Source organism: Aythya ferina, assembly GCF_964211825.1.
Source record: "Aythya ferina genome assembly, chromosome: 29".
Classification (NCBI taxonomy): Eukaryota; Metazoa; Chordata; class Aves; order Anseriformes; family Anatidae; genus Aythya; species Aythya ferina.
The window spans coordinates 2,116,929-2,143,046 of record NC_140326.1 but is presented as its reverse complement, the minus strand read 5'-3'; the positions used below and the strand labels follow the sequence as shown (position 1 = coordinate 2,143,046).

Sequence of the window (26,118 nt, the reverse complement as noted above, 5' to 3'; positions counted from 1 at the left end):
AACTGAATTGAGGAGTAAATAGAGAGAGTGAACCTCAAATGAGGAGTAAATCATGGGGTTGAATGTGAAACAAGGAGTAAATATAGAGATTGAAGCTCAAACAAGGAGGGAATGAGGGGATTGAAGGTCAAACGAGGAGTAAATAACGGGATTGGACCTCAAACATGGAGTTAATAATAAGATTGAAGCTAAAATGAGGAGTAAACAATGGTATTAAACCTCAAATGAGGAATGAATAATGCGATTGATGCTCAAACGAGGAGTAAATATAGAGATTGAAGCTCAAACGAGGAGGGAATAAAGAGACTGAACGTCAAATGAGGAAGAAATCGAGATCAAACCCAAAAACCAACGCGCCCCCCATAGGGGGCGCCACAACTCTCCCCGAACTACAACTCCCATCATGCCTCACGGCGCCGCCTCACCTCCCACCCCACTCCCCACAGCCTACATCTCCCATGGTGCCCCGCGGCCCGGCCGCCCTCTGCCATTACCTCGCCCTTTTTGCAGGACTACAACTCCCGGCGTGCCCCGCGGCGCCCCGCCCGCCGCCCGCCGACCATGGGGGCCGCCGTCTTCTTCGGGTGCGCGGGCATCGCCTTCGGGCCCGCGCTCGCCCTCGTCCTGCTGACGGTGGCGGCCGAGCCCCTGCGGGTCATCATCCTGGTGGCGGGGTGAGGGGGCCGGGGGGGCTCGGGGGAGGGCCCGGGAGGTCGCCCCGGGAGGTCGCCCCGGGGGGGGCCGCCCCGGTAGAAGGGGCCCCAATGGAGGCCGGCCCTATATAGGGGGGCTCCTGTGGAGGCCGGCCCTATATGGGGGCTCCTGTGGAGGCCGGCCCTATATAGGGGCCCCAATGGAGGCCGGCCCTATATAAGGGGCCCCTATGGAGGCCGGCCCTATATAGGGGCCCTATGGAGGCCGGCCCTATATAGGGGGGCTCCTGTGGAGGCCGCGCTCTGAGGGGGGGGTGTTTGGGGGAGCCCTGGGTTGTGAGGCAGCCTCTGGGGGTTAGGGGGGCTGAGCCTCACCCCAAATCCCTCCTGGCAGCCTCCCCGTTGGTTCTTCTGTTTATCCAGAGCCTTGGTGCTGCTTGGAGCCGCTCCCCTCAGCCCCCGACCCCCCCCCAGGATGTGGTTTTGGGGGCTCCCAGCGCCAGGAAGGTGCCCGGAGGCTGTGGGCTCCACCACAACCGCAGGGTTTGAACCCACGCAGCCTCCGCCCCGGTGGCACCGTCCCTGCCATGGGGGCCAGCCGAGCTGCCGGCCCTTTTTTTGTGGCTTTTTGGGCGTCTCTGCGCGATGTGGTGGCACTTTTTTGGGTGCCACGGGGAGATGTGGGGGCACTTTTTTGGGTGCCACAGGGAGATGTGGGGGCACTTTCCTTCTCTCGAGGCCAGGCCTCCATTTTGCCTACCCTGGGCATAACGCCGAGCGCCTCAGAGGGCAGCAGCTGTCCTCAGAGGAGGTTGTGGTGGCCCTGAGAGGAGAAAGGAAGATTTTAGGCTCCCAACCCGTTTGATTTTTCAGCCACCTCCTTGAGCCAGGACCTGTCGTGACCCGGAGCCAGGACAAAGCCGAGCAGCCTCCGATGGAGCCGCTCATCCTCGTGCGATTCCGGCCTCCGGCTCATGATGGGAAGCGCCTCAGGGGGGTCCCGGCCTCACCTCGTTGTTCCTCTCCCTCCGCAGGGCGTTTTTCTGGCTGGTGTCTCTGCTCCTGGCGTCCCTCATCTGGTTCGTTTCCGTCCACCTCAGCGACCGGGAGGACGCCAAGCTCCAGTACGGCCTCCTCATCTTCGGGGCGGCCGTCTCCGTCCTGCTGCAGGAGGCTTTCAGATTCGCCTACTTCAAGCTGCTGAAGTAAGAGCCCGGCCGGGGGCAGCGCTCCTCACAGAGCCCCCGTGGCTGCTTCCCCAAGCGTCCCTCACCCGGGGCTCTCTTGGGATCCAGTCGGTGCCAAACGCTGCTTTTTTTTAATCCAAGCAACCCCCCAAAACCTCTTCCTCCTTAGATCCTTCTCCGGAGCTGTTCTCCCTTGCTCCTGCCTTGTTTATAACCCCCTTCAAACCCTTCCCTGTTTGTACAAGCTCCTTGTGCAGCACGGAGCCCCATGCAAGCCCGGTTCCTGCCCTCCTGCTCACTCTTTCTCCCCTTCTTGAGCAGGAAAGCGGACGAAGGCTTGGCCACGATCAGCGAGGACGGCCGCTCGCCCATCTCCCTCAAGCAGATGGCTTACGGTGAGCACGAGCCCGGGCAGGGCTTGGGGACAGCAGGACCCTCAGCTATCAGAGAGCAGCAGCAGTGACCACGAGGCCACCAGGCTCACTCGCCCTTCCCAATTCCCTTTTCTGCCTTTTCCTGCACAATTTGGGGAGCGGGGAGCGTGTGGGGGCACTGAGAGTGCAGGTCGGAGTCGGTGGGGACCTTAAAGATGATCCCGTCATGATTAATTTGCTCCTGGATTATTTTTTTTCCCGTCTGCGCATCGCTAAGAGCCTCGGCCTGGTTCTGTTCCTGCACCCCCAGGGGGGCTGCGAGCCCCCGGGGCGGGCAGGAGGGGCGGTGGGCTGCGCTCGGTCTCCTTTTTCCTGATTTCCTTCTCCCTCCGCAGTGTCCGGCCTGTCCTTCGGCATCATCAGCGGCGTCTTCTCCGTCATCAACATCCTGGCTGACTCCATCGGGCCGGGCATCGTCGGGATCCACGGGGACTCGCCGTATTACTTCATCACCTCCGGTGAGGCTGGGGATGGGAGCAGAGCTCTCTTGGTGCAGATCCCGCAGCGTTTAGCCCCAAAAACAGTCGCACAAGGCACAATTTTGCCACCGGCGCCTCCCAAACGCCTGCGGGAACCCCCCCGGACCCAGAGCGGTCGGTGAAGGTGTAATTTTCTTTCCTCCCCCACCCAGCGTTCCTCACCATGGCCGTGGTTCTGCTCCACACCTTCTGGGGAGTGATTTTCTTCGACGCCTGCGAGCGCCGCCGCTACTGGTGCCTGGGGGTGGTGGTGGCCAGTCACCTCGCCACCTCGGGGCTGGTGAGTTGGGGGCACCCGGGGGCTTCCCCCAAAATCAAATCAGCCGTCGGCAGCGTCGGGAACCCCTCTAGGGACAGGGAGAGGACCCCGGGAGCACCTGGAGGCGTTTCCTGCTCCCCAAATCTCCTCCGGGGATGTGTGGGGCCGCTCGGAGCACTCTGGCACGGCCCCAACCCGCTCAGGGTGGGGGGGGGGCAGCGGGATTTAAGCAGAGCTAAGGAAAACCTCGGGGGCAGCGGGAGGATTAGCTGCTAATCCCAAACGGGAAACCTCGAGGCTGGAATTTGAGCTCCTGGCTCCGCCGTCGCCGTTTCCCGTCGCTCACCCCGCTCTCCGTGTCCCCGTGTGTCCCCCCCCCACACCCCACAGACGTTCCTGAACCCCTGGTACGAGGCCAGCCTGGTCCCCATCTACATCATCACCGTCTGCACCGGCCTCTGGGCCTTCGTCACGGCCGGGGGCTCCTTCCACAACGTCCTCAAGTGCCTCTCCTGTAAGAGCCGGGCCGGGAAGGGCACTTTTGGGGGAATTTTGGGGCCTCTCTGCGTGTCCCGTGGCGGGGGGGGGGGGTGACCGCGGGTTTCGGGTGCCCTCAGCACCTTCCCCCAGAGCCGCGGGGCGGCGAGGAGGGGTCTCACCTGGACCCACCTCCCCGCTGCATCTCCTGGAAGATCGGGGTTCCTAAAAAAAACCAAAAAACGCCCCCCACCCCGCTCCATTTCCACCCTCTCACCCTCTTCATCCTCGCCCTGCCTGGGTGTTTTTTTTTCCCCCCCCCTCCAGGTAAGCAGGAGGCCGACAGCCGCGTGATGATGTACTCGGCGCTGCGGGTGCCTTTCGAGGAGTGAGCCGCGACCGTCCCCGGACCCCAAATTTTACCCCCCCCCCCCCGGGGGGGAACTGGACGATGCTGGGGCTGGGGGCAGCCTCCGTATGGGGTTTTTGGGGGGTTTTGGGGGGGTTTTATCCCCCTGGAGCTCCCGGCTGGCTCTGCAGGGCAAGGCTGAGCCTCTCCGCCCGTCCTGCCCCAGGGCACAAACTCAGCTCCGAGCCCCAACCCTAAACCCCCCCGTTCCTTTTTGGGGGGGTTTTGGGGCCGTTTGTGTCCCCCCCCCGTGCCGTGGCGCCCCCGTTAGCTTCGGTAGTGACCCCCCGTTGACTTTTCCTTCCCGGGAATCCCCACGGGGTGGGAGAAAAACCCAGGGACAGCCCCGGGGCTGCTGCGGTGCCACCGGGCTTGGGGCAGGGCCCCCCCCCGTGTCTCCCCCCCCCCCAGCACAAGGGGCTCAGGGCTGTGGGAACCCCCCCCAGAGCATCCCATACAGCCCCTGGGAGCGGGGTGATCGCTGAGGGGGGTTTTGGTGCCCCCCCACACTCGCTGCTCCCCACTTTTGGGTCTTTTCTAAGCGCCCCCCTGGGGGGGGGGGGGGGGGGGGGGTTAAATTATTTTTTTGATTCAGAGTAAAACCCTTTTAATAGTGACTACGTGGCCCCGAGCTTTGTGGGGTGGGGTCGGGGGGGGAAAGGGGGTCGGCGCCCCTCATCCTGCACTGCTCCCAGCCCCCTGGGTGCTGGGGGGGGGGATTTTTTTTTGGGGGGGGGGGCTGGTTCAGGGCCGGTGGCTCTCGGGCGTGCGGCGCGAGGAGGCTTTGAAGACCACATCCTGCTGCTGCCTGCTCCTCGCGCTGCCTCGGGGGGAGACAGAGACCCTCAGGAGGGTGGGGGGAGAAAATTGGGGGGGTCCTGGCCCCCCCCCGGCGGGATCAGGGTTTGTTTTGGGGGGGGGGGGGGCTCTCACCGCAGCCTCTTGCTCGCGAAATGGACGGCGAGGAAGAGGCCGAGGCAGCCGAAGATGGTGCCGAAGACGATGGCGACGACTTCACCTGTGTGGAACCCCCCCCAAAAAAAAAAACAAAAAACGAAAAAAACAACACTCGGGGGCTGGGGGGGGGCAAAAGGATGCCCCCAAACCTCCCCCCCAGCCTCTCTACCTGCGCCCTACCTGTCGAATATCCCTCGGGCCCTGCAAGGGAAGAGCCAGCGCTGCCCTCGGGCCCTTGCTGGGGGCTCTGGGGGGGCACCGTGTGTGTCCCCCCCCCTCGTCCCACCCCATTTCCCCTCACCGCTGCTGAAGGACGCCAGCACCAGCCTCTGGTTGAGGTCCTGGGGGGCCCGAAAATTCTCCTCCAGCCTCTCGGGTTCGGGCTCGTCGGGCGCCGTGGCGTAAAGGGAACCCCGCAGCTGCTCCAGCTGAAACGGGACCGGGGTGGGGGCTTCAGGGGCTGCTCCCCCCTCGTCCTCGACCCCTAAATCCCCTCCAGACCCCCCCCAAAATCCCCACCTGAGCCCGGCTGAGGAGGACGGGCTGCTGGAAGACGCTCCAGAGGACACTTTGGAAGCAGGGGGGGGTGGTGAGGGACCCGTTGTAGCGGTAGTAGCGGTCCAAGCGCTGGGGCAGCAGACCCCGCAGGCTGAAGGAGGGGATGGAGGTCGCCTGCCCTACAAGAAATGAGGGGGGGGGGGACAAATTGGGACCCCCCCCGGGGGAGGTGAAGCCCCCACTGTCCCCCCTCACCCCTCACCGGCGTAGCGGATGCTGCCCAGGTGCCTCAGGATGTTGTCGTAGGCAGGGTTGGGTTCGTCGCCGGCCTGGATGGAGATTTGGGGTTTTTTTTGGGGTGGGGGTCCCAAGGGGGTCAGGACGGTGTTAATAGGGTTTGGGGGTGGTTGTGGGGGGGGTTTCCCGGCCCCCCCCCTGTACCTCCAGCAGGACGCCCAGCACGGCCAGCCCGGCGGCGTGGTGCTGAGCCTGGCTGGCGTTGGCGAAGCGCTCGGCGTCGTAGTGCACCACGTGCAGCTGCGGGTTCAAGGGGGGGGTCCCCTCGGTGTGCCCCCCACCCCAAACCCCCCGGGTGGTGCCCTGCGCCCTGCCCCAGCCCCTTCCCGCTTCCGGCAGCAGGATCCCTTCGCTCTGTGCCCAATTCCCACCCCCAGCCCCGTTCCCAGCCCCGTTCCGTACCCGATTCCCACCCCAGGCCCCGTTCCCGTACCCATTCCCCAACCCACACCCGTTCCCATGCTGATTTCCACCCCAGGACCCGTCCCCGTACCCATTTCCCACCCCCAGCCCCGTTCCTTCACCCGTTCCCGTGGGGATTCCCACCCCAGGCCCTGTTCCTGTGCCCAATTCCCACACCAGGCCCCATTCCCACCCCAGATCCCACCCTAACCCCATTCCCACACCCATTCCCACACCACCCCCCCCACCCTGACCCCATTCCTACACCAATTCCCACCCCAGCCCCCTACCCTCACCCCAATCCCGCACCAATTCCCGCACCGGGCCCCGTTCCCACACCGGCCCCTCACCCCGACCCCAATCCCACACCCATTCCCACCCCAGCCCCCTACCCTAACCCCAATCCTACACCAATTCCCATCCCGACCCCATTCCCACACCACCACCCCCACCCCCGACCCCATTCCCACACCAATTCCCACCCCAGCCCCCTACCCTCACCCCAATCCTACACCGATTCCCACACCGGGCCCAACTCCCACACCAGATCCCACCCTAACCCCAATCCCACACCGGTCCCCCACCCTAACCCAAATCCTACACCAATTCCCACACCAGGCCCCATTCCCACCCCAGCCCCCCCAACCCCATTCCCACACTGCCCCCCCGACCCCACTCCCACCCCCATTCCCACCCCGACCCCATTCCCACCCTGACCCCATTCCCAGGGGGGGGCCACCCCATACCTCAGCGGGTGCCCGGTACCCATCCAGGAGGTGCTCGGCCCCCCCATTCCGCCCCCAATGGAAATGGAGCTGAGCGGCCGCGAAGCTGTGGGGCAGCCCCCCCAGGCGCAAAGAGGGGGGCAACGCCAGCACCGCTATAGGGTCGGGGGGGGGTTTCACTAAGCGGGGACCCCAATAAACACCCCCCCCCCATCTCCATCATCATCGTCACCCCCCCCCCGGTAGCCGCTCACCGGTGTGGCCGTTGTTGGTGAGGCCGAAGGGGGCGGCGGGGGGGCGGCCGTAGCCTATGGGGCGCAGGGGGGGCAGCGAGGGGTCCGGCAGCGCCCCCCCCGTCCCAATATCGATGGGGGATTGGGAACGGCCCCCGCAGGCCGGGTGCCCCTCGGGCCAGTGCTGCTGCCCCCGGGGACCTACGGGCACCAAGCCCCGTGGGTGTCCCCCCCCCCATTTCAAACAGCCCTAAAAATACCCTAAATACCCGCATTTCCCCCCAATTTCCCTCTAATTTCCCCCCACCCTATAAAAAAACCCCAAAACCCAACCCCATGGGGACGCCACCACCGCTCCAGAATCTTTTTTGGGGGGATTTTTTATTTTTTTTTGGGGGGGGGGAAGCTGCCCCGGGCTGACCCCACAACAGAGGCACCTGGGGGGGGTCCCAGTCCTTTGGGGGGGGGGCACTGGAGGGGGGGGGGGGCTTAATGGGGATTTGGCCGGGGCCGGACCCTAATTGGATTTGGCAGCCGGAGCGGGGCCCCAGGCCTTATGTAAAGGAGCACAATGGGGCCATTGGAGCGCACGGGTGGGATTTTTTTTGGGGGGGGGGACACACAAGGATATGGGGGGGGGCTCTGCCCATCCCGCAGCGCCCCGATTTGGGGGAAAACGGGGCTTTTCGGGGGGTTTTCTCCCACCTGGTGGCATCCCAAATTGGGGGAATGCTGGGGGGGGGGGTTGGGCACTTGCTTTTTGGGGGGGTCCCAAATGGGGAAATGGGGGATTTGGGGGATTTGGGGTGGGGGGGGCAGGGGGGGCTCCCAGGGGTGCTGCCACCCCCCCCCCCGACCCCACTCACCCTCGTACGTCCAGTGGGGACCTGCGGAGGAAGGAGAGGTATTTGGGGGGGGGGGGGGGCAAGGTTTTAGGGTCGGGGGCCCCCTCCCTATGCCCCCCCCCCAAGGAACAGAGCGGGGCGAGCTGGATGGGAGCAGCTGAGCCCGGATTTGGGATGAAATCCTGAGGGAATGGGAAAAGGGGGGGAGTGGGGGGCTATGGGGGGGGGTTGGGGTGCTGGGGGGGGGGGGGCACTCACCGGCGGGGAGGGCGGGGGCCAGGCCCCCCAGGAGCAGCAGTAGGGTGAGCAGCATGGTGGGGGGGGGCAATGGGGCCGGGTGCCGCCGGCCCCTGCTTTAATACCCCCGGGGGGACCCGAGTAGGGGGGGGGACGAGGGGGGGGGGAGAGGGCGGGGCTGGGGGGCTCGGAGGGGGCTGGGGGGTGGGGGGGGTCCTGGGGGGGGTTGGGGGGCATTGGGGGGGGATAGGGGGTCTGGGGGGGGGCTTAGGGGGTCTGGGGGGGGATGTTGGGGGGCCTGGGGGGGGGTTAGGGGGTGGGGGGTTGGGGGATGTTGAGGTTCTGGGGGGTGTTGGAGGGCCGGGGGGGGGCTTGGGGGACTGGGGGGGGCTTAGGGGGTGTTGGGGGGGGCATTGGGGGGCTTGGGGGGGGCGTTGGGGGTCCTATGGGGTGTGGGGGGGCCGGGGGGCCGATGCTGGGGGTCCTGGGGGGGGTTGGGGGTGTTGAGGTCCTGGGGGGGGGCTGGGGGGTCCGGGGGGGGCGTTTGGGGGGGCGGGGGGGGGTGCTCAGGGGGTGTTGGGGGTCCTGGGGGGGGCTTTGGTGGTCTGGGGGGGGCTGGGGGTCACTGGGGGTCATTGGGGGTCCGGGGGCACTGGGGGGGGGGCTGCCCCCGCCCCGCCCCCTCCTGCCCCCGCCCCTCCCCTCCCCGCCTGCCCTCGCGCGCGCTCCCGCCGCCCCCGCGCGCTCCCGTTCCCGCGCCCGCCCCCGCGCGCGCTCCTCCAGCCCCGCCCCTCCCCGCCCCCACGTGGGCGCACACGCGCCTGCCCCCCCCCACCCCCCTCCCCCGCCCATTATGTAACGGGCGCCGAGGCGAGGCCGCGCCCTCCCATTGGCTGCGCCCTCCCGCCACTCAATCCGGAGGCCGCCTCCCATTGGCTCTCCTCGGGGGTGGGCGGTACCCAGCGGCCGCGCGGCCACATGGAGGGGCGTGGCCGCGGCCCTCCCCCTCGCAACCAATGGGCGCGCGGCGGCCACCGCATTGGGCAAGGCGGGCGGGCGCGTCAGCCAATGGAAGGCGAGGGGGCGGGGCGATGAGCCGAGGCTCCTCCCACCGGTGGGGGCGAGGCAGCCAATGGGAGCGCGGGGGGGGCGGGGCGTCGCGGGAGGCACGTGCGGCCGTGCACGTGTCCGCGTGGGGCCGGGGCGGAACCGGCGCCGGGACCGGGCCCGAGACGGGGACGGCGGGGACGGGACCGGGACAGCGGGGACGGGACGGGGACACCGGGACCGGGGCACCGGGATCGGGACGGGGGGAACCGGGGAAGTGGCACCGGCACCGGGACAGCGAGACCGGCACCGGGACCGGCATTGAACCGGGACAGCGGCACCGGGACCGGGACCGGGATATTGGGACCGGGACATTGGGAGCGGCACCGAGCAACCGGCACCGGGTGCAGGCATCGAGACATCGGGACATCGGCACCGGGACACCGGGATCGGAACCGGGACCGGCATCGAACCGGGACACCGGGACCGGGACCGTGACATCGGCACCGGGACACCGGGACACCGGTACCGGCACCGGGACCGGGACACCGGGACACTGATACCGGGACCGGGACACCGGCACCAGGACCCGGACCCGGACACCGAGACCGGGGACACCGGGACATCGGTACCGGCCCCGGGACACCGGGACCAGGACCCGGCCACCGACACCGGGACACCGGGACCGGCCCCGGGCCAGGGCCGTTGGCACCAGGACCCCGACCCCGGGGGCGTCCACACCGGGACCGAGCCACCGGCAGCAGGTGGGGGGCGCGGAGCCGGTACCGGGGGTTGGGGGGCGGCACCGGGAAGGGACCCCCCCACCCCCCCGTCCTTCAAACCGCGCCGACCTCCGGTTCCCTTTTTTTAATTTTTTTCCCCAAATTTTCCTGTTTTCCCCTTTTTTTTCCTCCAGGTGATTCCGCCCCCCCCCCCCCGGATCCCCGCCATGGAGCCCTCGGGGACCCCCCCCCGCGGGGCCGAGGCGGGGACCCCCCCCCGGGTCCCCCCTCGGAGTCCCCCCCGGGGTCACCCCCCCCCGGGATCCCCCCGGGACCCCCCCCCGGGACCCCGTAAGCGACCCCCGGGGGGGCACCGGGAGCCCCCCCCCGGGGGGAAGAGGCACAAAACCGGGGAGCCCGGGGCCGCCCCCCCCGCCCCCAGCGACGGCGACCGCCTTTTTGCCCAAAAAGTGAGGGTTTGGAAGGAAAAAAGGGGGAGGGGATAAGAAGGGGGGGGGAGCGGGTTTTGGGGGGGGGCTGTGGGTTTTGGGGTGGGTTTGGGGGGTTTTGGGGTGATTTGGGGGGGTTTGGGGTGGGTTTGGGGTTTTGGGGTGGTTTGGGGTTTTTTTGGGGGGGGTTGGGGGTTTTGGGGGGGGTTGGTTTTTTTGGGGGTGATTTGGGGAGTTTTGGGGTGGTTTGGGGTTTTTTGGGGGGCAGCTGTGGGTTTCGGGGTGGGTTTGGGGTGGATTGGGGGTTTTGGGGGGCTGTGGGTTTTGGGGTGCTTTGGGGGAGATCATGTTTTTTTTGGGGGGGGCTGTGGGTTTGGGGGTGTTTCTGGGGGGCTGTAAGTTTGGGGGGGTTGTGGGTTTTGGGGTTTTGGGGTGGGGTTGGGAGCTTTTGGGGTGCCTGTGGGTTTTGGGGGCTTTCGGGGTGGCTGTGGGATTTGGGGGGAGGCTATGGCTTTTGGGATGCTTTGGGGGGGCTGTGGCTTTTGGGATGGCTGCGGGTTTGGGGCTTTTGGGGTGAATTTGAAGAGGGGGCTGTAGGTTTTGGGACGCTTTGAGGTGACTGTGGGTTTTTTGGGGGGCGCCGTGGGTTTTGGGGTGTTTTGGGGGGGGGGCCCTACATTGACACTGCCCCCCCCCCAGTGCCGGGAGCTTCGGGGCTTCATCCGCCCTCTGACCGAGCTGCTCAACGGGCTGAAGATGGGGCGCTACGACAAAGGTGAGCACCCCCCCAAAATCCCTAAAACCCCCTAAAATCCCCCAAAAATCCCCCAAACCCCCCCCCCCGGGGGGCACATTCCCAGCTCCTGCTCCCCCCAGGGCTCAGCAGCTTCCAGCAGAGCGTGGCCATGGACCGGATCCAGCGGATCATCGGCGTCCTGCAGAAACCCGAAATGGGGTGAGCCCCCCCCCCAAAAAAAAAACAAAACAATTTGGGGTCCCTACAGCTCCCCCCCACCCTTTTTAGGGCCGGGGGGGGGGGTTATAGGGTCGCCTTTCTCTCTTATAGGGCCCGTTACCTGGGGACGCTGCTGCAGGTGGAGGTGATGCTCCGGGGCTGGTTCCCCCACGTCGCCCCCAAACCCGGGGCCCCCCCCGGTTCTCAGGACCCCCCCCCCCCAAAAAAAAATCCTGACCCTCCCCAGGAGGAGGGGGCTTGGGGAACCCCCCCCAGCCCCGTGGGCGTCCTCCTGCTCCTCCACGACCGCCTCCGGCCCCGTCGGGCCCCCCCCCCCGGGGGGGTCACCACCGACACCTCGGGGACGCCGCCGCCGCGCCACGGGGGGGGGCAGCACCCCAAATGCCCCCCCCCCCACACCCGGACTGGACCCCCCCCCACACCCCCCCACCCCACTGCTCCGGACGCGTGATTTTGATTTTTCTTCGATTTGATTATTTTTATTATTTTTTTTTTTTAGGGTGGGGGGGCTGTTTATGGGGTGCCCCCCCCCCCACCTCCAAGAGTGCTGTGCCTTGCCCCCCCTCCCCCCCCAACATTTTGGGGTCCGAGGGGGGGACACACAATGGGGGGCGGGCCCCCCCGCAGCGCGGCCTCACCCCGGCCTTGTGCCTTCCCCGTGGTTTTTTTTTTTTTGGGGGGGGTCCCGTGCCCCCCCCCACCCCCCCGGCTTGATCCCAGCCCCCCCCCCGGGAGCAATAAACGGGAGCGGCCGGGGCCATTTGGTGCCGGTGTCCTTGTCCCCTTTTGGGGGGGGTTTTGGGGAGGGGGGGGGGGTTATGGGGTCCGGGGGGGGCTGCAAACCCTGTCCCCCCCCCCCTCATGCCCGGTGTCCCCTTGGGGGGGTCCAGAGACCCCCCTGCAGGGCCTGGTGCCCTTTGGGGGGGGTCTTATGCCCCCCCCAGCTCTGGGGTCCCCCTGGGTGGGGTCTCATAGTGCCCCCCCCGGGTCTTGTGTCCCCCTGGGGGGTCTCATGGGGCCCCCCCCGGTTGTGCTGCCCCCCTGGGGGTCTCACAGCCCCCCCCCCACAGGTTTGGTGCCCCCCCAGGGGTCTTAAACCCCCCCCAAGCCCCAATGTCCCCCTGGGGGGGGTCTCACGGGGCCCCCCCGGGGATTTTTCCCCCCCCCCCCCAGCCCCGGTGTCCCCCTGGGGCTCCCCCAGCCCCCCCGTGTCCGCTGCCCCCCCCCCCGGGGGTCTCAGGGCCCCCCCCAGCTCCTTCCCCCAGTTTTGGCGCGCTGGGGGGCGTGGCTCCATCAGGCCACGCCCAGCTCCCTCAAGCCGCGCTGGGGCTGACCACGCCCCCTTCCCACAAGCCACGCCCTTTTCACTCAACCCGCACCTGCTTGCTCTGGCCCCGCCCCCTTCCGTTAGGCCACGCCCCTAAATAGAGCCCGCGGCGACTTCCGCTTCCGGGGCGCGCGGCCTGGGAGAGGAGCCGGGGGGCGGAGGAGGCCGCGGGGAGGCCCGGAGGGGGCCCGGAGCGTCCCGGGGGGGCCCCGGCCCGGTTCCAGCGCCTCTCAGCGGAGCCGCCGGGCCATGGCGAACCACCTGCGCTTCATCGGCCGCACCGTCATGGTGCGCAACGGCAACGTGGACGCGGCCTACGGGGCCCTCAGCAGGTGGGGGGGAAGCGAATAAACCCCAGGGGACGGCCCCCCCCCCGCATATCCCCCCGGAGCCTCGTTTCCGGCCCTCGGAGGCCGCTTTTTAACCTTTTCGCCGCCGCTCTCGGCCCGCCCGCAGGATCCTGGCTCACGACGGTGTCCTGGAGACGGTGAAGCAGCGGCGCTACTACGAGAAGCCGTGCCGCAAGAGGCAGCGGCTGGCCTACGAGGCGTGCCGGCGCGTCTACAACGCCGAGATGGCTCGCAAGATCACCTTCGTCGCCCGCAAGAACCGCCCGGACCCCTGGCAGGGCTGCTAGCCGGGGGCGACGGCTGGCTGGCCGGCCGCCTGTCCTGCTGGCCGGCTGTCCGCCCAGGTGCCAATAAACCACCGCGCTCTCTAATAAATCGCTCCTTTTTCCAGCTCGGCTGCCCGCCTGTGAGGGCTGCGGATGAGGGTTTTTTTTTTTGGGGGGGGGGTTTGTGGCAGCTCTGCCCCCTCTGGGATTGAGGGCAGGCCCCTGGGGATTTGGGGGAGCCCCCGGGGGGGCGGGAGCAGCTGGGGGTGTGGGGGGAGGGCGTTTCTGCTGCCTCTTCTCCCCTCCACGGGACAGGGAGGAGGCACCCAGGGGATCCGGGGAGCTCCCTGGGGTCGGGGACAGCTCCTGGGGGTTTTGGGGGGAGCTATCGAGGGTCGGGGCAGCCCTTGGAGGGGTGGGGGGAGGCCTTGGGGGTGGGCTGAGGCCGCCGGGGCTTCGGGGCAGCCCCCCAGGGAATTTGGGGGAGCCCCCAGAGGCTTTGGGCGGGACCCCGGGCTTGGGGGAGCCGCCAGGGGGTCGGGGGGAGCCCCCGGGGCTTTGGGGCAGCCCCCAGGGGGCGGGGGGAGGTCCCCGAGGTCATCAGGGGGAGACCCGCGTCACGTGGGAAGGGCCTGGAGTCACGTGGGAGGGGCCCTTCGCCGCGCCCCGCCTTCACCCCCCTCCACGTGATCCCGGCGGCCTCGGCCACGCCCCCTTTCCCCCACCCCGCCCCCTTTCCCCCACCCCACCCCCTCCACCTTCTCGGCACCCTTCGCGCGGGCGGGCGCGCATGCGCCCGGCGGCCTCGGCGGCCGTTTCCGCTTCCGGCCCCGCCGTGCAGCCGCCGTCAGGGCCGCCGCCGCCGCTCGGGGCCTACCGGGGCCTACCGGGGCAGAGCCCCGCCGCGGTGAGGGGGCCGGGAGGAGCCGGGGGGGCTCCGGGGAGCGCCGGGGAGCTGGGAGGGGGGAGGAGGGAGCGGGCCCGTTAGGCCCTGAGGGGCTGCGGGAGGGCGGCGCTGCCGGGCGGGAGGTGCTTGGGGAGGGGGGGGCGGCGGCAGCCTGAGGCGAAACGGCTCCATGTGGGGGCGGGGAGGGGGCACCCGTAGGGAAAAACCCACGGGTATGGGAGATGAGGGGGGAGCCGTGTGTAAATACCCGCGTATATGGGTGTTTAGGGGGCACCCGGGTGTAAATAGGGTCAAATGCCTGCGTTTAGGGGGCACCCGTAGAAAAATAAAGGTGTGTGTGTGAATTTAGAGGGCACCCCTACGTGAATAGCCACGTATATGGACGTTTAGGGGACACCCATACGTAAATACACATGTATATATACGTTTCGGAGGCACCCCTGCATAAATACCCGTATATATGGATGTTTATGGGGCACCCATGTGTAAATAACCACTTATGAGGACGTTTAGGGGGTACCCTTACGTAAAACGCGTATGTATATATACATTTAGAGGGCGCCTGTCTATAACTACCCGCATAGATGGGTGTTTAAGGGGCACCTGTATGTAAATACCTGCATATATGGCCATTTAGGGGGCACCCGTACATAAATACATGTGTATATTTGCATTTAGAGGGCACCCCTATGTAAATACCCGCGTATATGGGCATTTAGGGGGCACCCACGTGTAAATATGTGTTTATATATAAATATTTAGGGGACATCCATACGTAAATACGTACCTATATATACATTTAGAGGGCACCCATCCATAAATACATCCATATGTGTATGTTTAGGGGGCACCCATGTGTAAATACCCACACACCTGAAGCTCTCCCTACTTTTAAGGCTGGATTTGGAGACAAAACGCTGCAGCAGAGTTCTCTTGGGCTGCGTTTGGTGCTATTTCAAATCCATCTCCATGAAACTGCTGCGGGAAGTGCGCAGCTGCGAAGGTTTTCCCCTCTTCTCAGGGAGTTCCGAGCTCCCCTGGGAAAACCTGCCCCCCTTGATGCTGTCTCAGACCTGTGGGTTGACTTTTTCTGCTTGTTTTTTCGCAGCCTTTCTGATGAGAAGTGCTTTGGTAGAGCTAAAACTCAGGATTTTAATTAATTCTCCCTTGAAACGACGGCCGCGTTTCGAGCTTTGTCTGCTTTCTGCTCAGACAGAGCCACAGCAGCATCGAGGCTCGGCGAGCCCGTTCTTTTGGGCGAGGAATGCCGAGGTCAAACACATTCCCTTAAGAAGATTTTCTCTCGTTTCCAGATAAAGGAGACTTGGGTTCCAAATCAGATTAGTGCCCGGCCGCGTAATTAAACATTATTGCTTCGGCATAGCTCACGTTAACGAGGCGAGAGCAGTTAATTGAGATTGCTGGACTGGCAGCCATGGAACTTCTGCACCAGGCACAAGTGACAGAAATGAAGGGCTTGTGTCATTTTAGCTTGTGGCTTAAAAATAAGGGAGCAAAATTGATCTCTGGGAGCTTTCACCAGCCCTCAGCTTTCTCCCTCATGAGAAAAGGCACCAAACTGAGGGTGAAATGATCCTTTTTTTAGTATTAACCTGTGGTTTTCTTGCCCGATTTCTCTGCAGGTGCGAGCAGAGTGACTTGGGCCGCCAGCCGCGATGGCGCTGTCCAAAAGGGAGCTGGACGAGCTGAAGCCATGGATCGAGAAGACGGTGAAGCGAGTGCTGGGCTTCTCCGAGCCCACCGTGGTTACCGCAGCGCTCAACTGCGTGGGGAAGGGCATGGACAAAAAGAAAGCGGCCGGTACGTCCCTCACGCTCCCAACCCCACCCCACAGCTGCCTGTAGGAGTGCTCGGGCCCCCTGGAAGACCGAGAACAGACCAGAAACCTGCATCTGCACATCCCTGAGGCCCCTGGAGCCCGGGATGCTGCACTAATTGGCTCAAAGCCCCCTTTTAACTCAGAGTTTTATGGCTTTGCAGAAATTTCTGTGAGTTCTCAGCTCTCCCGCTCGTGCCGATCAGGGAATTGTGCCGTTCATGCAGCTCCTCTTCTTTTCCAGACCACCTCAAGCCTTTTCTCGACGACTCCACCCTGAGGTTTGTGGACAAGCTCTTCGAAGCGGTGGAAGAAGGCCGAAGCTCCAGGCACTCCAAATCCAACAGCGACCGGAATCGGAAGCGAGAGCTGAAGGTGAGCCGAGGCCTGGTTACTGATTGTTGGTTTTTGTTGTTTGGCGGCCGTGGAGGCAGCACTGGTACCCTGCCACACTTTCCTCTTCCAGAGAGGTACATCCTACACCGCTTACAGTTCAAGAGAAAAGCCCCTCCTCCGTGACGAAGTGTGTGAGCCTTTACCTTTCAGTTCTCTTGACCTCCTGGTGAGGGAGTGCAGCGCTCTCCTCGGTGGTGTCCGAGGTGGAAGCCTCAGCTTTTGGTTTCTTTAACAACCTCCACTAGGCTCGTGCAGCGCAGGGACTTAAAGAACCGGGCTCCATCTCCCCGTTTCCTTTCGGGCTCGATACCGGCGCACGTGGCAGCGCTGAGGCTTGGCTGCCCTGCAAGCTGGCAGCCCGGGGCAGGGCATCCCACCTCCAAATAACTTCCTCTTGCTCTTCCTCGCTCAGACGTGCTGTATTTTGGTCTGTCAGCTTGTGCTGCCCAGCCCTGAGTGAGCGGGTCTTCCTCTGGTGGCTTTTCCTTCTCTTTTTTTTTCCACCTGGAATCCACGCAGGGTGATTTTTGGCAACTTTTCCCCCACCGCAGCACGAGGTGGGTTACAGCAGGGATTTCCAGCCCTGCGGTGTTTCTCCCACCTACCACCTGCCTGGGACGGTGGAAGTCTCGTGCGTCCAAACCTCTTTTCACCTCCTGTGTTCTCTTGAAGACTTCACTCCCCACCTTCTGGAAATGCATTTGTTTCACCACTCACACACTGGGTTTAAAAGTTTACTCCCAAAGTTTCCTTTAGCTTTTTCTGAGGTCCCTATTTTCTGGCAAACTTCCGTTTCTCTGTAACCATTTAGTCGGCACTTAACCTCAGTTATCCAGAACAATCCTTCCCAGCTGCCCTCATTCCCTATTTTCTTGGAGGAATTTGCTTCTTCTCCCACCCTCTGGCAGAGGTTTTTAACACCAGCCAGGGAAGGGCCTCCTCTGGGCTCCAGATGCCTTCACGAGTTAAGGAGGAGAACTTAAACAGGTTCCATCCTGCCCATTTCAGTGCAGCCCAAGGAGCAGCAGGGTTTTAAAACCCAGCCTAGTTAACTGCTCTGCGTTTGGGTGTCCCAGTGAACGATGGAGCTTGAAGGACTTGAGGCGTTTGCCACGGTCTCGGTCAGAACAAGGGTGCCAGCGAGCATCTTTCGAGCGCTTCCGTGCTGTGGTTCTGCTTGAATTTGGGTGTTAGCCTGGCACACGTGCACGTTAGCTGCCACGGGGTTGTTAGAAAGCGAGATTTGGGCCAAGGCCCTTCAACACTTTTCCTTTTGCCCTCTTGGGGAGATGGTGGAAAGACAGGAACATCACGAATTGTGTTGCTGCTCAGCAGTTCGTGGCCCCAGGCTGCAGCTTTGTGGGGAGACTTTTACAGTCCTGTGGCGCTGCTGGCTTGCGTGGATCTCCCCGTTTCTTCAGAACCTGAATTCAGCCCCAGCTGGCTTCCAGCTGTCCTCAAGTCTCTCATCTTCCTCGTGGCATCTCGCTGCGAAGCAAGGTGGTGTAGTGAGGGGGTCGGATCGTGGCCGTGTGTGTTGAGTGACTGCCCCCCACCAGCGCTGCAGGTTTTAGGGTTGAATTTGTACTCGTGTGCTCAGGTCTGCGGCATCGAGCAGCGGATTAATTCGGAGCGCTGCTCGTCGTGTTAGCCGGCTCCAGCCTTCTGTCTGCTCTTCCTCCTCTCTCCTTGGTTAATTCTTGTGGGGTAGGTCATTGCTCGGGAAGTTTCAGGAACTAAAACGTAACGGTTTACACACTTTATACTATGGGCAAGTCCTTTCTCTTGAACTTGTAGGTTTTCCAAGAAGTACCTGTGTCTGGATGAGGATGTGTCCCTGTAGAATATGAGCCATTGTAGTGAAGAAGGGATTCCAACTAACGCTTACAACCGGTGTGTATATTTTCATTTCAAATAACACCCTCACACACTACAGTAACATGGTTGCATGGACAAATCCAGCTTCCTGTATGCAAAACCGGCACTGACAGACGGAAATCTGTGGCTGCAAGTACACAAAGGGTGCTTGAAGCCCTCCCTCAGCGCAGAGCTCTGCGGGACGGGCGCTTTTCCTTTGGTTCCGCGCGACGGCCGCTTCACGCGAGTCCGTCCTTGTGGTCGCTGCTCCCCGAGGAGAGGGAGAAGGGAGGCTCGGTTTGAGCACGGTGCATCCGGCTCCAGGCTGGAGCCTCGTGGGTTAGGAGCGTGAGGAAATGCAGCAGGTTTGCCCTAGGACTGCGTTCTGCCTTCGGTGACGGCGTGGCGGGACAGCAGCCTCCTGTGCCCACCCCTCTGAAGTTGGCTGAAGACACAGACGCCGTTTCGGCCCGCTCAGGGGAGCTCGTGTGCAGGCTTCTTCCAGCTCGCTGGGGATTTGAGCGAGAACTTGGATCCCAGGGCCAAAAAATCCCTTCGCCACCTGAGAGCGGCGATGCCTTTTCCGCAGGGGTATCCCCGTGTGGCCCCCCCTGTGCTTTAAGCTGCCGGGTGGATCGTCGGCGATGCTTCTCTGGTGGGGAAGCAGGGCACAGGCTGCACGTGGGACTCACGGTTAGGTCAGGCTGCGAGTGTCGCCCTGGAAACTCTCAACCACGACGCGGTGCTGACCTTTCGGTGCTGGATTTCCTTCTCCTGGTGCTTTCTCGTCCTAAAGCAGCGGCCCTGAGGGGAGTTCTTGGCTTTTAACCAGTCTGCTCTTTCTTTTTGCTGCTGTAGGATGTGTTTGGTGACGACTCTGAGGTATCCAAGGAATCTTCTGGCGTCAAGAAGCGGCGCATCCCGCGGTTCGAGGAGGTTGAGGACGAGCCTGAGGTTATTCCAGGCCCACCATCAGAGAGCCCTGGGATGCTGACCAAGCTCCAGGTCAGTCCAACCGCGCTGTGTTACGCCAGCTCTGCCCCCAGAACCAGCGCTGCCCATCTCAGAGATCTCAAATCCTGATACAGTTTAATGTTTTCTTTGTTATCTTGACTCATATCACAAGCTGAGGAAGCAAACGGCAAGTAGCTTTTGCCTGTCCTTTGGTTGCTGCCTATGTTCCCTTCACAGAGCTCACTGCCACTTGTGCACGGGGCTAATGATAACGCAAAGTCTTCAAGTGGGAGAGTTTGGATGTTCTCTACACGAGCTGGAGTGAACGGGAAGGGGAATGGGGCTTTGTAGGCAGTGCTGGCACTGTAGGATTCCTTTTCTAGAGCTGGAGGCCATCAGTTAAAGCAGTTTGATAGAGCCCTGTGCTCACTAAGCTGGTCTGCACGCATTTGCAACTGTCAGTGGGTGTGAAAAAGATGCTGGTGACCCCTTATCTCCTTCTGATAGAGCGTCAAAAAAAAATCACCATCCAATTTTCTTCCCACAGATCAAACAGATGATGGAGGCAGCCACTCGCCAGATCGAAGAGAGGAAAAAGCAGCTGAGTTTCATCAGTCCTCCGACGCCACAGGTATCTGCTGGGAGTAACGCGTTGGCGTGACCCGGCTGTGCCAGCCCAGCTCCGTAACAAAATGTATTTCTCTGTCAACAGCCAAAAATTTCTTCTTCGTCCCAATCGGAACGTCTCCCCATCGGCAACACGATCCAGCCCTCCCAGGCAGCGACGTTCATGAACGACGCCATCGAGAAGGCGAGGAAGGCCGCCGAGCTGCAGGCCCGAATTCAGGCCCAGCTGGCTTTGAAACCGGGGCTCATCGGCAACGCCAACATGGTGGGGCTGGCCAACCTGCACGCGATGGGGATCGCGCCTCCGTGAGTAGCCCCTGTTCTTCTGAGCTCCCTAATCCTGATGGTTTTAGTGCCAGAATGCCGGTGGAGGGTCTGATCAGAGGTTTCTTCAGTGCTACGTCATTTCCCAGCAGTGCTTTAATGATTGCTGAAGGGATAAATTATTTTAGAGAGGCAAAACGGAGGTTGCTCCGTCCTAGGGTAACGCTCTCCCAACTTCTGTGTGCCAGATTTGAGTCCTTTCTGGCCATATAGATAAAAAAAATAATGGTAGAAAGAAGCCTTTCACAAAACTTTCACAAAGTGTAGGCTGGTCTGGTGCTTGCTATGGAAATGTGGCTCTTGCTTCCTTCGAATTACTGCTGTAGCCACGTTTTAATGATGTGGTGTCTCTGTCTTGCCGCCAGGAAAGTGGAATTGAAGGATCAGACAAAGCCTACGCCACTGATCTTGGATGAGCAAGGCCGAACTGTTGATGCAACTGGTAAAGAGATTGAATTGACTCACCGCATGCCAACCCTAAAAGCAAACATCAGAGCTGTGAAGAGAGAGCAGTTCAAACAACAGCTTAAAGAAAAGCCCTCGGAAGACATGGAGTCGAACACTTACTTTGACCCCCGGGTCTCCATAACCCCAGCCCAGCGTCAGAAACGCACCTTTAAGTTCCATGAAAAAGGCAAATTTGAGAAAATTGCCCAGAGGTTGCGAACGAAGGTATTGGAGGTCTTGCCATGCTAACTGACAGCACAGAAACGAGGGTTTGGTTTAGGAGGGGCGTTGACTCTCCTCTCTTGGGTTGTGAAAGGGAGCTCTGTTCACTTGAGTAAGAAGCTTTTTGAGTAAAATCACCTGCAGCTTTTCTGTCACCATCATTCGTGTTGAAAAGGTAGACATCCGCATCAGAATGTGCTTAAAAAGCATTTTCAGATCTCTTCCCTCGCTTGGTGAAAGACAAAATCTGGTGTTTTATTGAGTTTGTTTGTTTCTTTTTGACAAAAGACTGAAAATTTCCAAAGAGAGTAGATCGTTTTCTGGCTGAGTCTTCTTTCTGCAGAAGTGGTCACCTTACGGGTGCAGATTTTAAAAAAATCTTGGTAAACTGCCCAAGTTCCTGGGGAGAATGGGGAGAAGAGCTTAATTAGAAAAGCCCGGGGATGTGCATCACAGGGATGACGATGTGCAACCCAGGGAGATGTTATTTTGGGATCGTTCCATGCTCCTATTAGGCTTGGTAATAAGACAAGTTTTGGGGCAACTTTGTGAGCAGAAGCACTCCGTCATCATCTTTTATGTGGTTTCTTCTGTGGTCTGCTTCAGCTTGTGTGCACCTGCTCTTTTATTATTTATTTTATTTAAGCGTGCTGTGCTTAAAAGTGAACGCTGGATGACCTTTCTGTGCCCCTTTCCTCTCCTTGTTCTCAGGCTCAACTAGAAAAGCTGCAGGCAGAGATATCTCAGGCTGCCCGAAAGACAGGGATACACACTTCTACCAAGTTGGCTCTTATTACCCCGAAAAAGGAGCTGAAGGAGGGGGAGATCCCAGAGATAGAGTGGTGGGACTCGTACATCATCCCCAACGGCCTTGACTTGTAAGTAACCGACGTGCCAGGCTTTGTTCTGCTGCAGGAGGAAACTTGGGGGAGGTTTGGGGAGGTAAATGTGGTATCTTGAGCACTTGGGCACCTCAGGCTGGACAAATCTGCTTGAGCTATTGAATTCCAACGATGCCCAACTCTCTCCTCTCCAGAAAAGGCGGAACGTCTTCAAAGAGGGATGAGTACTTCGGCATCACAAACCTCGTGGAGCACCCAGCGCAGCTCAACCCACCAGGTACTGCCCTGTAGCAGCCTCTCAGATTTCACCAGTTTGGGTCAATTTTGCTGTGAAGCTGGATGCAAAAATCTCCAAAAGGTTGACGTGAGGTGGGGCAAACCAGCGTGCGAGCTGTCAGCAGTAATACTGCTTTCCTTGTAAGGAAAGAAGCCATGTGAAGATAAATCTGAAAATTCTGTAAAAATGGTCAAAATTGAGAGGGAGAGTCTCTATTGTTTTTTGGAAAGTTGTTATAAGACCTGTAGTGGTTTACCAGTAACTTGCATACCTTTTGGTAGCCTTCCCCTTGCTAGCTGGGTAGTGGTGCAGCTGCAAGATCTGCAAGATCTTCATCTCGGGCAGGTCAGTTTTGATATTCTTGCCCTGAGGAAGGGCCATAAAACAACGACAAAGAATTTTACTTTCCTGTGTAAATCTGTGAATAGCAAAACTGTTTTCCTAGCTCGGTAGTCAGCGCAAACAATCCCTGCAATGCTACAGTCAATGAAGTGTGGATATAACAGAGCATGATGCGAGCGTATCCCCCTCCGTGAAGGATGCAGGTGATATTTTTTGTTGCTTCTTCAAAGTGGATTTACATTTCCGTTGCCTTGTTTCTCTTCCCAGTGGACAGCGACACACCGGTGACCCTGGGTGTTTATTTAACCAAGAAAGAGCAGAAGAAGTTACGGCGACAGACTCGGAGAGAAGCCCAGAAGGAGCTACAAGAGAAGGTCAGGCTGGGCCTGATGCCGCCGCCAGAGCCCAAAGGTAAGGCTGCAGCAGGCTGCGTGCCAAGAGCCGGGCTAACGCAGGCCTTTAGCTCTTAAACCAGTAACCTGGGCCAAGGATGAAGGGCAAACTGGGCTGCTGGGAACCTCTCACAGCTCCCCTCTCATTTTCCTCGCAGTAAGAATTTCAAACTTGATGCGCGTGCTGGGGACGGAAGCTGTTCAGGACCCGACAAAAGTTGAAGCTCACGTCAGAGCGCAGATGGCGAAGAGACAGAAGTAGGTGGCACGCTGCCCATTCTGTGTTTGTCCTTTTTAGGTGGAATTAGTGGCGGTGCTGCTTTTGTTCCTAGAGAATGAAATCCCTGAACAAAGCAAGAGCAGTGGGATTATGTGCGTGTGGTGCTCTTGCAGCCTGTTTCAGCTGTCCTGAATGGGCTCCCCAAAGCCCTGCGCAGGGAGAATGGTCTGAGGGATCGATTCTTGGCACTGAAGAGGGACTTTGTGCCCCATATTAACTGAGTTTCCCACCATGATGATGACTGGCATCCCAGTTGTTACTAATGAATGTGTTCAGGGAAGTGACCAGGGGAGAATTGGACTGGTGACTGGATTAAAAAAGCCTGTGGCCTGTTAATTCGGGTGGGTTAAGGTGGGAATCTAGGTGGAAGTTGAAGCTGTTTTGGGATCCGTGGAACATATTCTTTGTTTAGGAATTGAAGGGTCCATTTTGACGCTGTAACAGGTACGTTGTAGGCTGCATTTCTGCTTATTGCTGTGTCTCTCTGTACCCAGGGCTCACGAAGAAGCAAATGCTGCAAGAAAACTAACAGCAGAACAACGGAAAGCGAAGAAGATTAAAAAGCTCAAGGAAGATGTTTCACAGGGAGTTCACATAGCTGTGTACAGGTGAGTGCTGGGCTATGCGCTCTTGACAGATGCTTGTACACGTGTCTGTTTTCTAAATAAACCTGAGAAATGCCCTACAGAAACGTGCTACTAGAGAGGATACAGCTGGGATTGAAGTTTCTGATGAGGAGACTGATTTACTGGGATATCAGAGCTCACTTGATGCGTTGCTGTTCAGAAATGTTAGGAAAATTTCCAGATCTAAACAAAGCTTGAATAGGAAAGGATAGGTGCAGCCTCTGAGCGGTCTGGTTACAAGAATAGATGATTTGGAAGTATAAGTAAAGCTCTACATATCTGAGGAGCTGGAGGCAGGAGACATTGGAGACCCAGCTGAGGAAGGGTAGGGGGTGCTTAGGCTGATGATATAACCGTTTTTCCACAACCTCTTGTTCTTTATCCCGTTTTCAGGGTCCGAAACCTGAGCAATCCAGCCAAAAAATTCAAAATCGAGGCGAACGCTGGCCAGCTGTACTTAACAGGCGTGGTGGTTCTACACAAAGACGTCAACGTGGTCGTAGTAGAAGGAGGTGAGGACTCGGGAGGCAGGCTTTTTGGTCACAGCGCGGTGTTCTAAAGCTTGCCTCTAGCGACAATTATACCTGCGTGTGAAAACAGCTGACTGAGGGTTATGGAAAAACGAGGAAGTAAGGAGGCACTTTGAAACTCCCTTAATTACTGTTATAATGGGGTGAGCACCGACTGCAGAGAGCGCTGTAATCCAGTTAGAAAATCCAGTACACTTGATGCTGAAGGGAAAACACGCTTTAGATTTTAGATCCTTGCTTCTGCCCAGAGCAAGGAGGGCCTCGGCTCAAAGCTTGGAGCGTTTTCTCACAGTTTGCACAGTTCTAAGCATTTTTGTGAGGTGTTGAAGAGCACGTTTGGTAGCAGGAAATCCTGAGATGGCCAAGAGCTAAGTGCTGTGCCAGTGGCTGTGAGAAGACTGCTGTGTTTGTGGGGGCCGTTGGTTTCTGCTGCTTTTTAGAACCTCCTAAAAGCTGAAGGTTAAGGAACGATGTGAATGTGATTCTGACTCTCCCCCAGGCCCGAAAGCACAGAAGAAATTCAAACGTCTTATGCTGCATCGAATAAAATGGGATGAGCAAACATCAAACACAAAGGGAGAGGGTAAGTGTAAAGGTCTGTGGGGAAGGGGGTGGCAGGAGATCATCTCGTGGCCGTGGGGAGGAAAAGCTTTTCTGGAGGAGACCAGATTTGACCGAAACGCAGCCCTCCGTAACGAACACACCAGTGCTGGAGGGGGAAAAAACGTCAGGGTGTGCATTTGTGGAGGGTATCTTGCAATTCCTGAGTGTTCCTGGTGTGTTGTGCAGAAGCTGGGGGGTCAGAATTTTGGGGTTTGACGAGGCAGACGCTCGAGACAGCAGCTGTAAGTGCAATCGTGCAGCAGAAGGGGTGGAAGGGGGCAGTGAGGCAGCAGCTGGGGTCCTGCAGGACTAGAATTTGCTTTTTGTTCTTTTTTCCAGATGATGATGAGTCCGATGAGGAGTCTGTTAAGAAAACAAACAAATGCTCTCTGGTTTGGGAGGTGAGTAGCAGTTCTGATCTAATCTGATCTCTGGGGATTTGAGTGGGGCGGAGGCTGAACCTGTCCAACGGAGCAGCTGAGGTTGAAACGATCAAATGACAATCCACAGAACTGAACAAAAACATCTCCGGGCTCTTTCTGTACACATCTAACTGTAGTGGAATTACGAGTGTCTCCCTTGCAGCGTAAGGTGTGCTTGTGCAACAAACCTATCGCTTGTTAACCCGGGAGAACATTTGTTCCCAGGTTCCCCGAGGGGTTCGGAGCCTTATTTCAGGGACTTTCCCCCCAGAGACGTGTTGCCAAGTGTCCCGTTTCTCCTTCCAGGGCACAGCAAAGGATCGCAGCTTTGGCGAAATGAAATTTAAGCAGTGCCCCACTGAAAACATGGCACGGGAGCACTTTAAAAAACACGGCGCAGAGCACTACTGGGACCTGGCTCTGAGCGAGTCCGTGCTGGAATCCACAGACTGAGGGTGCCGCTGCCCCGGCACCCCTCTTTGTTTGAGAACAATACCTCGTGGGATCTTGGACAAAACCCCTTCCTCCCCTCCGGTCTCCACAGTACAGCGCATACGATTAAAGAAATATTTTTTAAAACAAATCAGTTACACGTTTTCTGGATAAATTCAGCCCTCGGAGATTGCAGTGCCAGGGCGGCTGCGCTTTAGTGTCTCTTACCTTCTCTGGAAAGAGTTGCTTGGGGGTTAGAGGGGAGAAACAGTTTTCAAAGATGTCTTTAGTCCTTAGGGAACGAGCCCACGGTCTCAGAGTGAGGTACGAGGGGCGAGGGCACCGGGCAGGGTTCGTGGTGCCACGGGGCGCCGTTTCCCCACGGGGCAGAGGGGGGTGAGCACGGGACAGCCCCGCGGGCTGAGGGCGCAGGTGAAGGAGCACTTGGCGTTTGTAAAGCAAGAGTAGGAGACGGGGACTTAGCCCACATCCTATATTTCAATAATAAACGTGTTTTTTTTTAAAAGCTGAAGCTGTGGTAGTCGATGTGAATTTCTGGGCTTGGGGGAGCA

The 26,118-nt window shown here is 60.2% G+C and overlaps 5 protein-coding genes across 6 annotated transcripts; 4 read left to right on the top strand and 1 right to left on the bottom strand.

Annotated features, from left to right (window-relative positions):
* Positions 1 to 515: 515 nt before the first annotated feature.
* APH1A (aph-1 homolog A, gamma-secretase subunit) lies at positions 516 to 4,515 on the top strand. The gene is made up of 7 exons (XM_084500533.1): positions 516 to 674; positions 1,688 to 1,858; positions 2,162 to 2,235; positions 2,610 to 2,732; positions 2,906 to 3,033; positions 3,403 to 3,526; positions 3,817 to 4,515. The coding sequence occupies exons 1-7, from the start codon at positions 562 to 564 to the stop codon at positions 3,879 to 3,881; spliced, it is 798 nt and encodes a 265-aa protein (XP_084356659.1). The 5' UTR covers positions 516 to 561; the 3' UTR covers positions 3,882 to 4,515.
* A 127-nt stretch (positions 4,516 to 4,642) lies between these two features.
* CA14 (carbonic anhydrase 14) lies at positions 4,643 to 8,168 on the bottom strand (the record flags this gene model as incomplete). Its single annotated transcript, XM_084500524.1, has 11 exons — positions 4,643 to 4,718; positions 4,832 to 4,916; positions 5,036 to 5,056; positions 5,157 to 5,283; positions 5,375 to 5,532; positions 5,616 to 5,682; positions 5,795 to 5,890; positions 6,799 to 6,932; positions 7,032 to 7,211; positions 7,877 to 7,897; positions 8,114 to 8,168. 11 exons carry the CDS (start codon positions 8,166 to 8,168, stop codon positions 4,643 to 4,645), a joined length of 1,020 nt encoding a protein of 339 aa, XP_084356650.1.
* A 1,182-nt stretch (positions 8,169 to 9,350) lies between these two features.
* On the top strand, positions 9,351 to 11,949 carry CIART (circadian associated repressor of transcription). Of its 2 annotated transcripts, XM_084500274.1 has the most exons (6): positions 9,351 to 9,903; positions 10,056 to 10,331; positions 11,010 to 11,085; positions 11,187 to 11,265; positions 11,377 to 11,410; positions 11,513 to 11,949. In XM_084500274.1, exons 2-6 carry the CDS (start codon positions 10,089 to 10,091, stop codon positions 11,735 to 11,737), a joined length of 657 nt encoding a protein of 218 aa, XP_084356400.1. In that variant the 5' UTR covers positions 9,351 to 9,903; positions 10,056 to 10,088; the 3' UTR covers positions 11,738 to 11,949. The 2 variants fall into 2 exon arrangements, with proteins under 2 accessions (XP_084356400.1, XP_084356399.1); XM_084500273.1 differs by having other exon boundaries at positions 9,353 to 9,903; positions 11,377 to 11,927.
* A 765-nt stretch (positions 11,950 to 12,714) lies between these two features.
* On the top strand, positions 12,715 to 13,353 carry MRPS21 (mitochondrial ribosomal protein S21). The gene is made up of 2 exons (XM_084500585.1): positions 12,715 to 12,945; positions 13,070 to 13,353. The coding sequence occupies exons 1-2, from the start codon at positions 12,863 to 12,865 to the stop codon at positions 13,248 to 13,250; spliced, it is 264 nt and encodes an 87-aa protein (XP_084356711.1). The 5' UTR covers positions 12,715 to 12,862; the 3' UTR covers positions 13,251 to 13,353.
* A 661-nt stretch (positions 13,354 to 14,014) lies between these two features.
* PRPF3 (pre-mRNA processing factor 3) lies at positions 14,015 to 26,078 on the top strand. The gene is made up of 16 exons (XM_084500584.1): positions 14,015 to 14,136; positions 15,780 to 15,957; positions 16,218 to 16,348; positions 19,085 to 19,231; positions 19,728 to 19,811; positions 19,893 to 20,113; positions 20,497 to 20,803; positions 21,512 to 21,678; positions 21,837 to 21,919; positions 22,529 to 22,672; positions 22,812 to 22,911; positions 23,428 to 23,541; positions 23,953 to 24,071; positions 24,589 to 24,672; positions 25,032 to 25,093; positions 25,421 to 26,078. Exons 2-16 carry the CDS (start codon positions 15,813 to 15,815, stop codon positions 25,565 to 25,567), a joined length of 2,055 nt encoding a protein of 684 aa, XP_084356710.1. The 5' UTR covers positions 14,015 to 14,136; positions 15,780 to 15,812; the 3' UTR covers positions 25,568 to 26,078.
* The last annotated feature ends 40 nt before the right edge of the window (positions 26,079 to 26,118 follow it).